This window comes from Chionomys nivalis, chromosome 10 (assembly GCF_950005125.1).
Source record: "Chionomys nivalis chromosome 10, mChiNiv1.1, whole genome shotgun sequence".
Lineage (NCBI taxonomy): Eukaryota > Metazoa > Chordata > Mammalia > Rodentia > Cricetidae > Chionomys > Chionomys nivalis.
The window spans coordinates 2,684,688-2,700,593 of record NC_080095.1 but is presented as its reverse complement, the minus strand read 5'-3'; the positions used below and the strand labels follow the sequence as shown (position 1 = coordinate 2,700,593).

The following is a 15,906-nucleotide window of genomic DNA, read 5'->3' as shown; positions in this document are numbered from 1 at the left end:
TATGACAGTAACCCAAGCATCTAGGACTGCCCATGCATGCTTAGGCATTACTGGGGCCTAAAAGACGATGATGTCTCAGCCTGTGTTCCAACCATTCTGTGAGAATTTCCATAAGTAACTCTAATTATAGACAGCTATAAATTAGGAGAATCATCCCAGGCCAGTAAGCCTTACATCTTAGCTATATTTCTGCTTCTATTATTTTGTTTCATTTACAAGAGAAACTCATATTTAAGGACCTATTCAGATTCTCCTTGAATGTCACCTTGCCTGATTCACAGAATTGAAAAACACTGTAGAGAAAGGCTTCTATCATTTTAAAGTTTGAATTAATTTCTCTTTCGTCTATCAACACTGTAATAATCCAAACAGCACAATCTGTTTTTTGTTTTATTTTTTTTAAAAGACATTTATTCAGTGTCATGATCAGACTATTACATTTAGCAATCAACAGCATGGGTGAGAAGAGGTCTACAGTAAAACCCTTTGTTGGAATGCTTTACACTTTCCACAGAACAGAAACTAAAATAACCTGTTATACAATTAGTCACAAATACAGTCCTCGAGTTTTTTTGCCCATACACATGAGTATTGTCTAAAACATGTCTTCTTTGTAGCAGCTAGGCCCTGCCACCACTGTGCTTGGCTGAGTTCACAAATCTGTTGTAACCTGTAGCTTACCTGTCACTTCTCTGGCTCTCCTCTCCTGCTAAGCTTTGTTTCCTGGCTGTAATTAGAACCTCCTGCCACTGCCATAGCTGCTGCTGCTGCTGCTGGAACTGCTATAGCCACCTTGATTTCGTGGTTTAGCGAAGTACTGGCCTCTGCCACCATAAGGGCCACAGCTTCTGCCTCCAAAGTTTCCTCCTTTCATTGGTCCAAAATTTGAAGACTGATTGTTGTAATTGCCAAAATCATTGTAGCTTCCACCACCTCCGAAATTGCTTCCATCATTACCAAATCCATTATAGCCATCCCCACTGCCACCATATCCACCACCACCACGGCTGCCACTCAAGCCACCACGACCACTGAAGTTTCCCCCTCGACCAAAATTGTCATTGCCGCCAAAACCGTCTCCACGACCACCACCAAAGTTTCCAGAACCACTTCGACCTCTTTTGCTGGACGAAGCACTAGCCATATACTGCTTGAATAGGGCTTTTCTTACTTCACAGTTGTGCCCGTTCACAGTATGGTATTTCTGAATAACAATTTTGTCCACAGAGTCATGGTCATCAAAGGCGACAAAAGCAAAACCTCTCTTTTTTCCACTGCCTCTGTCAGTCATGATTTCAATCACTTCAATTTTCCCATACTGCTCAAAATAATCTCTCAGGTGATGCTCTTCCGTGTCTTCTTTAATTCCACCAACAAAGATCTTTTTCACGGTTAAGTGGGCACCTGGTCTCTGAGAATCCTCTCTTGACACAGCTCTCTTAGGTTCCACAACTCTTTCATCCACTTGCATTCATAGCGGCATCCACTTCCTCCACAGTGGCGTACGTAACAAACCCAAAGCCCCTGGATCGTTTGGTGTTTGGATCTCTCATGACCACGCAGTCCGTGAGTGTTCCCCATTGCTCAAAATGTCTCCTCAGACTCTCGTCGGTTGTTTCGAAGCTCAGCCCTCCAATGAAGAGCTTCCGCAGCTGTTCCGGCTCCTTGGGAGACTCTGACTTAGACATGACGGCAGGGAAATGGGAGCCCTCAGCGATGCTTCCTCGGCCGCGTCAATAGGCAGAAAGGAGTAAGTCAACGCACGTATCCCTGTTTTGTTTTCTATATTGAGAAAAATGAATTATGGATAGTGAGACAATTATTATTTGGGTCTCTCAAATTCTAGGTAATATCAGACTAGAAAATACTTTGTATTATTTACTTATTAACAATATTCATGCCTCTGCATGGAATGATGGTTAAATTTTAGTATAATTAAAATGACAATATAATGTGCTCATGAAACTTGCCAAAGAAAAATTTATATAAACAATGATTTTGTAGCATAAATATAGGAGCATCAGAACCCACTGAAGCATGGTAAGTTCCATCTAACACAGAAAATGTTCTAATATGAGAAGTGTGAGTCTGGAGAAGCAAGTAGTACACATTTTCTTGTTTTGAGATTCACATAACAAATAAGATTTTTTAGAAAATTATTTATTATTTATTATTTATGATTCTTTTCAATACTTTCATATTGAGGTTTTATCTTTTATTTTGTTTCTGCCTAAGTTTTATTGACATACTTGAGATATAAAATTGTTGTTATCAGAGAGGCTTCCTTCAGCAGCTGATGGGAGCAGATGAAGAAGACCACAGTCAAACATTAGGTGGTGAGAAAATCCAAATTAGATATCTCCATCAGGTCCCTCCTTTTGGAAATTGGCGAATTGGTATACAAGTGTCTTCTTTCTATGTGTTGCTTTCATTGGTTCAATAAAGAGACTGACTTGGCCTTTTGATAGGACAGCAGCTTAGATAGGCAGAGTGGACAGAACAGAATGCTGGGAGAAAGGAGGCAGAGACAGAGAGCTGCTGCCATGAAGCTGCCAGGTCAGACATGCTGAATCTTTCCCAGTAAGCCACGGCCTTGTGGTTCTACACAGATTATTAGAAATGGGTTGAATCAAGATGTAACAATTATCCAAGAAGAGGCTAGAGCTAATGGGCCAGGCAGCAATTTAATTAATACAGATCTCTGTGTAATTATTTGGGGCATAAGCTAGCTGGGTGGCAGGGACACACACTGCCGCTACTTATACAACAGGGAATCCAGAAGAAGGAGAGAAGGAATTTCATGAACCAGCAAGATCAAGGACACCAAGAGAAAATAGTCTAAAAAATCAGCCAAGAAGGACACATAGGGGTTTACTAAGACTAAAGCACAATCTTGGAGCCACAAGGGTACTCACTATTATGATAGCCACATCACTACCTTTTATCTTCAACACTGTCATGAGTATTCAGAAACCTTTGTGACCACAAAGTTCCTGGTGTAAGAGGTCCTTCTGTCTATGTGTTGCTTTCATTGGTTAATAGAGAAACTGCTTTGGGCCTGTTGATAGGGCAGAACTTAGGTAGGAGGGGAAAATTAAATAGAATGCTGGGAGGAAAAAGCCAGAGTCAGAGAGATGTCATGGATTTGACACCGGAGATAGATGTGCTTTGCTGTTAAGCCACTGCCATGTGGTAATACACAGAATAATAGAAATGGGTTAAATTAATGTAAGAGTTAGCCAATTAGAAACTAGAGCTAATGGGCCAAGCAAAGACTTAATTAAAAGTTTCTGTGTGATTATTTTGGTTCTGGGTAGCCAGGAGGAACAAGCAGTTCCTTGCAACAAGTTCCAAACAAATGTAGAAATTTTCCTCTTTCTATGGAAAAATGCCATGTAAATTTTAGTTGAGATTACATTGAGTGTTGATTGCTATGGGAAGCATGAATTTGTTAATACTGTTAATTCTTTCAACATAGGAACAGTGCATAACTTTTCACTTATATGCATGCCTTATGTATGTTCTATTCTTTCTGGAGTTCAGAACTTTCATATTCTTAGTTATATTTATTCCTAAGTATTTTTGGTAATTTTATTTTGAATAGAATTTTTTTTTCTTAATTTCCTTTTCAAGTAGTTAATATAGATAAAACCAACAAATTTATATGCTGGTTTTCTATCCTGTGACTGTAATTACTTTAAATTACTTTTAAAAGTTTCCTGCTATCACTATAATATACATAACTAAGCACTTTATATGTATTGCATATGTATATATTATCTAAACACTATGAAATACATTGTGGATGGATAATCATGTATGTATAACTGTGTGGTGGAGGTGTGTGGTATGCATGCAAGTTCATATGTCTTTTCAAAGAAGGATAATAGATGTCCTGCTGTATTACCTTTTACCTTACTCTCTTGAGACAAGATCTGGCACTGAACTTGGAGCTAGGCTGGCAACCAGGAGGCCTTGTTGTTGTAATAAGAGCGGCGGGGCTGCGTCCCCGGCACCCGGCCGCCCGCATGGCTAGCTTATGCCCCGAAATAATTACACGGAAACTGTATTCTTTCAATCACTGCCTGGCCCATTAATTCCAGCCTCTTATTGGTTAACTCTTATATATTGATCTAACCCATTTTTAATATTTTGTGTAATACCACGAGCTGGCTTACCAGGAAAGATCTTAACCTGCGTCTGTCTGGAGTGGGAGAATCATGGCGACTCTTGACTTAGCTTCTTTTTTCCAGCATTTTGTTCTGTCTACTCCGCCTACCTAATTTTTTGTCCTATTAAAGGGGCCAAGGCAGTTTCTTTATTACTTGACCAATGAAACAACAGATAGAAAGATGACCCACCTCCATCACCTTGTAGTCTCCCAAATCTGCTATTCCTCACAGCACTGGGAGTACTGGCACACATAGCTATGCTGGCTTTTTATATGGGTACTAGGAATTGAATTCAGGTCCTCGTACATGTATACTTTTACTCATTGAGTTATCTGGCAAGTCCTTGTACGGTAATTATAGTTTAAGTAGTTTATATTTCTTTCTTTTTTTTCTTTTTAATACTTTAATTTTGGATTCCCTACTTGAATTTTTTTTGTATACATGGTCATCATTTCAAGTTGCTTCCAACTTTTTGTAAAATGAGAGATCTAACATACCAATGATGCTCCCCAGACCCTGAGACAAGCCAGGTCCCAGGGGCCGCACGCCACACTCACCCGCTCACTGGTTCGCTAGACGTCTACTGGGCACTTGTTCCGGACTAGGTGCGGTGCGAGGTGCTGAGCACGACTACGAAAAGGTTTCTCACGGAGCTCACAGTCTAGTGGTAAGTTACTGAGTAAACTGAGGCACAGAGAGGTAAATGACTTACCCACTGAGGTAGAAGTAGCTAGGTGCTTGGGAAGGCCGGATGAGAGCTGGAGCGGGGCAGGGTACAATGAATGCAGGGGAGGGAAGCCCCTCTGACAGAGGAGCCAGGCTGCACACACAAACACTATAAAATCTGCTCGCAGAAAGCTTGATAATGCTTTCCCTTTCACCAGGACCAGGTTCACCCTGGGGTGAACTGACCCGTTGCTGAGGGCATTCCTTTATGTGCCCCCAACGCTTCCGAGGCACGCCACCATTCTACTGGGACACAGTGACTCTGCAGGCAGCTTAAAATCAAGAAGTATCTGACTCCCATAATAGTCCTGGGAGCTGTATTAAAATACTTTAAGTACGTGGACCTAAATGCACAGTGTATCTGTGGAACTCCTACGTGGGAAACTTTAGAAAACTCAACTCACCCCATCCAGAGGGTTCTAATAATTTATTGATACTGAAGTAGAGATTTGTCTGTCATTTTTCCCTATATACATTATTTTGGTTGTTCTAGGTTAGAGGTGTCATCAGACATATTTCATAAGCAATCTCAACATGATACAGATATGTACAGAGGCGCCACATTTGGCCCTGTGTGTACACCTCACCAGTGCACGACACCTAAGGGCGAATGTGAGCCAGTGTAAGGCAATTCTTCTTAGAAGCTGACAATGTCCATCAGGGAAGGGCAGAGTCCACGACCAGCTGGCCGTTTGTCTGTCCTTGTGACATTCTTTGTGATAAAATGATTTCAGGAGGCAGAGGTCCGTCTCACTGACAAGAGGCAGTGAAGAGTTATCGAAAGCTAATTCTGAACGTGGAAACCATCCAGGAACCTAAGCAGGAAGCTACTCAAGAACACTACTGGCCTTCAACGCTGCTATGAATCTAGAATGGGAGACCCAGCGCGCTCCACGAAGACTTATTGCTGAGGATCAAACCAGGACATACTCCGTCCACACAGGAGGCCCTTCATCACTGTGCACTGCTATCGGTCGCCCACTCCGAGCGGCTTTCACTGAGGAGGCCTGTCTTCTTTCTCTGGGCATTCTCGATGTTTGCTTTTAGATGGAGAGGCCCCTGCTCCATCAGCTGTTTTACCACTTGTGTGGTTCTGTTCTACTTCACACAAATATACATCAATGGGTCCTTTGGTGCTCCTGATATGTACTGTGATAGAGTCTTCTCTGGGAGCCGGAACGTCCAGTCGGGTTTCCTCCGGAGCCTTCACTGCAATGACAATCTGTTCGTGGAAGGCTTGGATGCTGTGGATGTCCTGATAGGTGACATACGCTAGTCTTTCGTTTTCTTTGTCGTCAGTTAATTCCAACAGCTGCTGAGCGCAATCTTTAATCAACTCGTCCAAGGCGTCTTCCATGGCCGACAGGTCCGAGAGCTCGGCCTGGAGCTTCTTCTGCTGGGGTGCGACTCCGAAGTTCTTCAGGTCGGATCCTATCCACCGAATGTGGTTCTTGGACTTCTTTTCCACCAGCTCGATTCCATCCAGGACATTGGTGATGTCATAGACACGCCGTTTTCGGACTCCCAGTTTTGTGGCAACCTTGTTTAAGTCAAGAATGCCCCCGGGGGCAGATCTGACGAGATCCATGAACTTGCGAGTCAAGTACACCAGCGACACATCAAAACGGGGCCTTTTCACTTTCAGAGCCTTTCGCATGGACACATACTGCTCGTTTTCCTCTAGGTTAATCCTTATTTTTGACGGCAGTGACTCATGCTGCCCCGCGCCCCTCGCGCCCCACGCTCCCTCCCGCCTTCCCGGGCGGCTCGGCGCGCGCGATTCCGGCTCCGCGGCCCCTTTGGGCGCCGCGCCCAGTCGCCCGCTCCACCCACGGAGTACCTCGGCTCCACCCACGGAGCACCGCGGTCCCACTCGCCCACCGATGCGCTTACGCGCGGAGGGGACCAGGGTGACCGCGGAGGAGCTCAGGTTCCCGGGCCGGCCATCTTCCCGCATGCGCAGTGCGCTGGCCCTTCTAGTTTATATTTCTTAAATTTCTTCATTCAAGTTGGGCAAGATTTTAAAGTTTCATGTAAAAAAAATATGGCTAATCCAAGAACAAAAGACAATTTTAGAAGTTGAACTAGGTATGAACACATTAAAAATACACCTTTTTTGTTTAAAAAAAAAAGAGACCTATTTTTAAAAGAACAAATAGCCAGATAAAGTTTTCACAATCTATTGTTTTTGCTGTTTCTGCGTGTGTGAGTCTCATTTCCAGAGAGAAGGTAATATGACATGTTACAATTCCAGTAGTTTGCTTGTGTATCTGATTTAAATGAAAAATAATCAAAGCTTGTTTTAAAATCTGTTAGTTTTTACACTTTATTGCATAATTGAAACTTTTATATGAAGGAGAAATAATTTTGTTCCTAAAACCGTAAGTGAGTTAATTAAAAGGACCATAAATTTATATATACATTATATACACATTATATATACATTATATATAATAGATTATTATTACATTTTATCACCATGGAACCAAATTGCATTGACTTAATGATGTTTGAAAGTCATATAAATGTAATGACAGAGAGCAACACTGGCATGGAAGTATTTCTTGGATAACAAGTACACTGACTCACTATAATAAGTTTATTTACATTTTATCTAGGTATGTTTCTGTTAAATACACAAAGTTACACTTTTCTTTTAGAAATAAAGCTTGGACATACCCATTGAGCATTTCAACAGTTTATCTGCCTATCCTAGTCTGTTAAAACCCTAACACTGTCATTTAAAGTAGGGGTATAGTGCGAAAGATTAGGTTCACAGTCACTTGAAGATTTTAAATAATGACAAACACCATTAAAGTTTTCTAACCTGAGAGTTTTCTGACGATATTTTTTATATTTACATATAAATATATATATTTATTTATCATAAATAAATTTATTATAAGTAAAATTTATTTATTTATTTTAAATATATATTTATATATGTGTATATATATAATCTTAAAGTGAACTTCAATACAAATTTCATTCAAATAGGCTTTATTTTCCTTTTTTTCTTATTTCATGAGCCTTTATAAGAAGACACTTATGCTTCAAGATTGTTAACTTGAAGATGTGAGCAGGTACAGTAAAATTGCTATACTCAAAAATGCATAGAATTATGGAACTGAGTGTTGACGTCAATATAGGTTGGCAAATTTCTAACCATTACTCAGTCTTGATAAAAATTTATATTCTAGGAAGTAAAATTGTGTTTTTATATAACAAATTTTGTGAAAACAGCAAACTTTCCCTTTGATTTTCTCACGTCTGTGCTGCAACTAGTTATATAAGTGTCTTGGGTGTGCCCATTGCTCTACTGCTAAAAATGGATATTCTATTCTGTCATTGCTATCCAGCTTTATTATAAACAATGTACCTAGAGATCATGTCAATAGCAACATTTTCATAATAGTTCAAAGTAACAAAACACCCATGAATTAGGAATGCAAAATATGTTATATATGAAAGATTAATCAATGATAATAAAATACTGCCTTGTCACTGAATGTGAAGCCAGGTAAATCCATAGAGAAAGTGCATGTGTTAGTGTTGCTGTAGCTAGGCATCTTGAAAAAGGCTAAAGACTACTAAAGCTCTAAGGAATTTCTATTGAAGTGATAAAGATATTTTAATCTTAAACTTTTTTTGGCTGAACATCCATAAACATACTAAAATATAAAATTATAGATTTCAAATGGGTGAAATTTATGGCATATTAATTCTATCTCAATACAAATATTAAAAGCATTTATGCACATATATTCTAATAACTATGATTTTACAGAGGTAAGGGGTTGGAGATGCTGTAGATTAAGCTGTTATCATTTGGGGATATATCATTATTGGGATGCTAGTCTGTATATCATATAATGTTTAGTGCTATACCCATTTAACTCTACACTTAAATGGCAGTAGCATCATCACAGTTGTGAAAACCAAATTGTCTTCATATTCTTCTTAAAGTATTCATGTAACTGTATTTATACTTTATGAAGAATTGTGATAATCAAGTGTCCACACTTGTACTTTTGTTGGCTATTGTCAACTACACTATAAAAGATTGGTACTATCTTGTATTTCATCAAAACAATCATTCCATTTTATTTTCACTAATACTAGATTTCATAAGATATTTTGATAATGTCATTGATGCTATCATGGCATAATAAAAAATAGCTCCTTTAGGATCATATATTTGAAAGTTTGATCCCCAGATGGTGGAACTTATTTGGAAGGAGTAAAGGGGTCTATCCTTGGAGAAAGTATGATACTGGGGGAAGGCTGAGGTTTCAAAATCCATCCTCAGTTGTTCTTCCCTCCCTTTCTCGCCCTTTCTCTGTGTGTCTGTCTGCCTTTCTCTCTCTTCTCTTTTTTGCCTACAACTTGCTGATAAATTGTAATCTCTTGCTGGATGGTGGTGGTTAGTGCATGTCTTTAGTCCCAGCATTTGGGAGACAGAAGCAGGCAGATCTCTCTTATTTCAAGGCCAACCTGGTCTACAAGAGTTAGTTCCAGAACAGGTTCCAAAACTACAGAGAAGCCTTGTCTTGAAAAACCAAAAACAAGAACAAAACCCTGGCAGCCTAATTAGTCTACTTTCTCATTGATATAAGTCCAGCCTATGTCTGCTATCTGCTTCATTACACTTCATTAATGAGAGCTTGCCTGGCCTCCACTAGAGCTTTAATGGGTGTCACAGCTGCTATAAAGTTACCAATATTCAATAGCCAGAGCCAGCTCTCAAGCAAAAAAGGAACAGAATAAGTAAATACATAACCCAGTTTCCCTTTCTACTAGTGGGGTTCTCTGACCAGTAAGTATTCCATGGCATCTTTGAGTTTTTGAGCAGGTCTCTAACAGTGATGACTATCTCCATGGAGATTACCTGTTTACCATAATGCTCTAGCTGGTGTTTTTCTTCTCTGAACCCCTACTATCTAATATCACTGTGATCAATTTTCAGATAAACTATCTGCATCTACTATCTTATCTTTACTTACCTCCAAAATCTGATCCTTTCAGAGTTCAACCTTTGTTTCATATTATCATTTGCATTCATATTGCTGCCTAGGAGAATACCTGGAATACTGTTCATCAAACAATTATCTATTTAGAGGGTAAGATTTTTTCTTTTTTTTTTTATTTGAATTTTCAAGACAGGGTTTCTCCATAGCTTTTGGTTCCTGTCCTGGAACTAGCTCTTGTAGACCAGACTGGCCTTGAACTCACAGAGATAAGCCTGCCTCTGCCTCCCAAGTGCTGGGATTAAAGGTGTACACCACCACAGCCCAGCTTAGAGGGTAAGATTTTATATTCTTTTTAAAGTATATTGTAATTTGGAAAGACATATATCATTTCTAGAACAATAAAAACTAGTACATGATACACTTTGCTATTAAGTAAAGAAATTCTTTACCACAAAGAAATGAAAAATGACTGATAAAATATTTTTCATTGCTGGGCGGTGCTAGCGCATGCCTTTAATCTTAGTGTTCAGGAGGCAGAAGCAGGAAAATCTCTGTGAGTTTGAGGCCAACCTGGTCTATAAGAGCTAGTTCCAGGACAGGTTTCAAAGCTACAGAGAAACCTTGTCACACACACACACACACACACACACACACACAAAATCCCTTGCTTATGTACATGTCAAGATAACACAGAGATGTTCATAATTTTGTGCAATTATTTTATCAACTAAAGTGAAATAAACTGTAGAGTGTAGAATTCTATTGTGATAGCTTATTTAATAATTAAAGTTTTACAAAACATGGTCTGTCATGTTGCTATGTACATATTTGTAGAAGGAAATGTCTTATTTATCTGCTTCATAGTTATTGTATTAAATTAAAGCTCAAAAAAGAATACCTTTACTGTGTTGCATAAGGTTTTTATGGAACAAAAATGTTTTAAATCACATAGCTTAAAAGTTTTTAATAGTAATTCGCCATACTTGAAATTTTCTTAAAATAAATTTTATTTGAGGATAATTTGTTCTCCATTAAGTCTAAACTAGAAAGGAACTAATTATTATCTTGGTGTCAATAGATCATAGTACACCCATTTGCATTTTATAACTACTTTTTAGTTGCTATAAGCAAACATTTTAAAGAGGAAGGTGCATATAAATTTGGATGAAGTGGTATTGAAGTGTGAACCCAAAACTAATATTGGATTAATGGTACCCCCTCCTCTTTTTTGACTGAAGTAAAAGTTAAATTAGAAATAGAATTTAATTCTATGACATGACCAAAAACAGGACTAGAATATCATTAGGGTAAGCTTTTTCTGTGAGGTTATATTTAATTTACCATATGCAAGGCTGACACAGAAATCTCTGATTATTAAACTAAAATCTTTCAAATAATAAGACTGTTTGATTTTTAAAAACATATATAAGAAACATCTAATTTTTGAAATAAAACATTTCAAAAGATCAAGTTTCATATGAGCCCAAACAACAGGTATGCAGAAAATAATGGTGTTAAAAGTGTTTTTTGACCAATAGAAAATGTAACCTCCATTTGTCAAAAAAAGTTTCACTTGTCTCATTTAATTTTTCTAAAAGATTAATTTATAATAAACCATTAGAGGTATTGATTTATATGAATGAGGAACTTGAAAAAAATCTCTGGAGTTCAAATATTTGGCTTGATAAATAAATCAAATCCACTATTAGTATATAAGCAACAGCAATTTTTATTGTATTCTCCTGTGGTTCTTGCATGATATCAAAATATTGAACTATATACTCTTTTACTAACAAACACTTCATTCATGAACCCAAAGTGAACAAATTTTAAAGAGTGGTCCTCATGCTGTGGGTCATGACCCCTTCAGGGGTTGTATCTCAGATACCTGTATATCAGATATTTACATAATGATTCATAAAAGTAACAAATTATAACTGATATAGCAATAAAATAATTTTATGATAGGGGTCACTACAACATGAAGTAATGCCATAAAACAATCCCATACCAGTTCAGAATTAGGATAATGAAAGAGTTATTTATTTAACCAAAAAACTTACAGATCACTGTCTTAAACAATAGTCCTCTGAGTGCAAACACGAACAGAGTCTAGCAGCCAGAACGGGAGCCAGAAGCAAGAGAGCAGGCACAAGGTTCCCACTGCTTTTTAAACTATAATAGGCCAAGGCCAAATGGACTGGGTATCTTAAAAGCAATTGGCTGAAGGAGCAGAATGTGCTCCCACAGCACCTCCCCTTTTTGTTGAAATAAGAGAGTTCCAAACCCAATACAAATCTATATACACTAGGAACAGGTATCAAGTATAATTAAAATTACAACCAGCATAAAAATATTAATATTTAGCAAGGAACATATACTAAATGTTTTAATAAACTTTCTATCCTATGGAGTCTAAGTCTTGTATAGGAAATGGCTTGGCTAGATCATAAGAGTATGGTAACTATGACTATCTAATCTTCAACCCCATCGAAGGCCTGAGAAAGGAGATAATATTACGTGAGCAATAAACTATATATGACAGCGAAAATTAGCTACCTGAGCAATCACCCAAAGTCTTATTTTGCAATTCTGAAGCCTCCAACTTTGGCTAAGGCCTAGTGTAACTGACAGACCATTTTCAGAGGAGGGAATTTTTTTGAAACTGTTTTACCCTGTCTTGGCAAGATTTGACAGTCCTGCTTATCCATTTCCGGATACTTTGTAATTGTCAGTGGTTGAGGCATTGTTGGTTCCTTGCCCAAAGGCCAGTTTTGCCAAGAAGTAAACAAGCTCCAAGAGGAATGTCTTCAGTGTTCAACATTCTCTTGGGAATAGATTCGTGCTCTCAGAAGCAATCATGTCTCATGTCAACAGAACCCTAAATTATATAAATGCCATGTTCCTCAGATCCTTGAAGTAGTTGAAGAATACATATCTAGACAGAATAAAAATTAAAAACTAAAACTTCATGATAGAATATTAAACAATCTCTGAACAAATGTGCAACAAATGAGAACAATGACTTCAAAATGTAAGCAATCTATAAGTATCTTGATCAGAAATAGAAGTAATATATAATATAATATAATATGAAAATATACCCTAAAGGTTGTATCAATATACAGAATGTCCTAAACTGAGATAGAGACATGCATATATACAATCTGACAAAATAACTTTGTATAAGTGTACAAATAATTTAAACAAAAGTAACAAATATAATTTGAACTTGTATCAATATACAAAAGCTATACCAATGTAAATTATCCATAAATAATAGCTCACAAGTATTTACTCTATGATCCACTATTACTATTATCTTTTTGAACAAATATAGTTTTCATCCCAACCCTCTATCTAGTACAAGTAATAATCAACAACCCCTAAACATTGTTCCCAATCCTATGGAAAAATCGTTTTTGGAATAGGGGACATCGTCTTCTAGAATGGGATCCTTCAAAAATTAAGTGATGGTTAAGTTCCAAAATTACTATCTAGTATAGTTGCAAACAATTTCTGAGCAGTCAATAGGATTTTTTCAAAGTTCTCACTTGGAGTTCTGGCCAGAAAATGAGAAGTTATAGCATTTCACCAGCTAGTACCCAAAAGAGTCTTATAGTATTGCTGTATACATCATGATGTCATCTCAACTATGTGGAGTGGTTGCTGTGGGGCCCCATCTTCTTCCTGGAAATTTAAAGGTTACTGCAGGAAAAAAATCTGTAGAAAAAACTATTGTTCATCATGGAAAACTTAGACATCATTCATATAAACATACATACAATGAACAATATTATATAAAAAAAATAGGCATGGAAAAAGTAATTTTTTTCCTAAAATCTTTCTTCTGTCCCATACCAGATGGCTCCTGATATGAGAGAGAAACTCTCATTGTTCCTTTCAACAACATGCTTGGATTTATAGAAGTACAGAGCTATTTTCCAACTCCTAAACCAGATATATATATATATATGTGTGTGTGTGTGTGTACGTGTGTGTATGCATATATACATATATATTTGTATATGAGTGTGTGTGAGTGTGTGTGTATAAACATAAGTGTAAATAGTATCTGGATTCATATTTTGTTTTCTCAGTGCTCCTTAGTGGATAGTTATTTTTTCTTCTGTTAGCATTCAAACATCCAGGGTCTCTTAAAGTTTTGATGACATGTAATTTTTATGCAAAGATAGGAGCAGAACCCTGCCCCAACCCTATATGTAATTCCTTACTGCCTGTATGGATGAACTGTCCTTTCTCTTTTTCCATAGGTTTCTCCTTTTCAAAGCAAATCTTTATTAATTTTGATGGCATCTGTATTTTTTCCCTGTGGAAATAAGAGCAAAACCCCTTCCCCAACATAGCACATCTTCTGGTTGATTCAATTCAGAAGTTCTTTCCAGTATCCAATGACTCTATGCTGCTGTTGTTCTTTTCCCATTAGCATTAAGAAAATTCAAGGTTAATAAAGCATTTTACAATCTATTTCTGGGGGGTATTTTCTATCCCTTTATGTTTGTTCAGCATATTTTTTTTGCAGTGAATTCTTCAGCTGTTTTTTTTTATTCTTTTTTAATTAAAATTTCCACCTGTCCCCTTTCCCATTTCCCTCCCCCTCCTCCCAAATATTGCCCCTCCCCCCACTCTCCTTTCCCTATCCCCACTCCTCTTCTATTCCCCCAACTCCATTCCCCCTCCCTCTCGATACTGAAGAGCAGTACAAATTCCCTGCCCTGCGGGAAGACCAACGTCCTCCCATTTCTATCTAGGTCCAGGAAGGTGATCGTCCAAACAGGCTAAGCTCCCACATAGCCAGTTCATGTATTAGGATCGAAACCTAGTGCCATTGTCCTTGGCTTCTCATCAGCCTTCATTGTCCGCCATGTTCAGAGAGTCCAGTTTCAACCCATGTTTATTCAGTCCCAGTCCAGCTGGCCTTGGTGGGCTCCCAATAAATCAGTTCCAATATCACAGTGGGTGGGTGCACCCCTCGTGGTCCTGACTTCCTTGCTCATGTTCTCCCTCCTTCTGCTCCTCATTTGGACCTTAAGAGCTCAGACCGTTGCTCCAAATTGAGTCTCTGTCTCTATCTTGATCCATCGCCAGATGCAGGTTCTAAGGTGATATGTAAGATATTCATCAGTATAGGATAGGGTCATTTCAGGTTCCCTCTCCTCAGTTGCCCAAGGTACCAGCTGGGGACATCTCCCTGGACACCTGCAAGCCCCTCTAGAGTCAAGTCTCTTGCCAACCCTAAGATGGCTCCCTTAGTTAGGATATATACTTCGCTGCTCCCGTATCCATCCTTCCTATAACCTAACCATCCCAATCCCTCAAGCTCCTCCCATCCTCCCCTTCTCACATTTCTCATTTTATTTCTCCTTAGCCCTAAGCCACCTCACCCGCTAGATCCCAGTTTTTGCCCGGCAATCTTGTCTACTTCCCCTTTCCAGGCGGATGACTATACGATTTTCTTTGGGTTCACTTTCTTATTTAGCTTCTCTAGTATCACAAATTATATGCTCAATGTCCTTTATTTATGGCTAGAAACCAATTATGAGTGAGTACATCCCAAGTTCCTCTCTTTGGGTCTGGGATACCTCACTCAGGATAGTATTTTCTATTTCCATCCATTTGCATGCAAAATTCGAGAAGTCATTGTTTTTTACCACTGAGTAGTACTCTAATATGGATATATTCCCATGCACAAAACTCAAGTCCAAATGGATTAAAGACCTCGATATCAGTCTGAACACACTGAACCTGATAGAAGAAAAAGTGGGAAGTACTCTACAACATATGGGTACAGGAGATCACTTCCTACGTTTATCCCCAGCAGCACAGACATTAAGGACAACATTGAATAAATGGGACCTCCTGAAGCTGAGAAGCTTCTGTAAAGCAAAGGACACTGTCACTAAGACAAAAAGGCAACCCACTGACTGGGAGAAGATCTTCACCAACCCTGCAACAGACAAAGGTCTGATCTCCAAAATTTATAAAGAACTCAAGAAACTAGACTTTAAAATGCTAAT

At 38.4% G+C, this 15,906-nt stretch overlaps 1 protein-coding gene and 1 pseudogene across 1 annotated transcript; both read right to left on the bottom strand.

Annotated features, from left to right (window-relative positions):
* Positions 1 to 413: 413 nt before the first annotated feature.
* LOC130882935 (heterogeneous nuclear ribonucleoprotein A1-like) lies at positions 414 to 1,732 on the bottom strand (annotated as a pseudogene).
* Positions 1,733 to 4,660: 2,928 nt separating this feature from the next.
* LOC130882649 (transcription factor E2F6-like) lies at positions 4,661 to 6,601 on the bottom strand. The gene has a single exon (XM_057782917.1). The coding sequence runs from the start codon at positions 6,553 to 6,555 to the stop codon at positions 5,893 to 5,895; it is 663 nt and encodes a 220-aa protein (XP_057638900.1). The 5' UTR covers positions 6,556 to 6,601; the 3' UTR covers positions 4,661 to 5,892.
* Positions 6,602 to 15,906: the final 9,305 nt, after the last annotated feature.

Coding starts and splice junctions, on each gene's coding strand:
- LOC130882649 (XM_057782917.1), bottom strand. CDS start 6,555: ATGCGAAAGGCTCTGAAAGTGAAAAGGCCCCGTTTTGATGTGTCGCTG.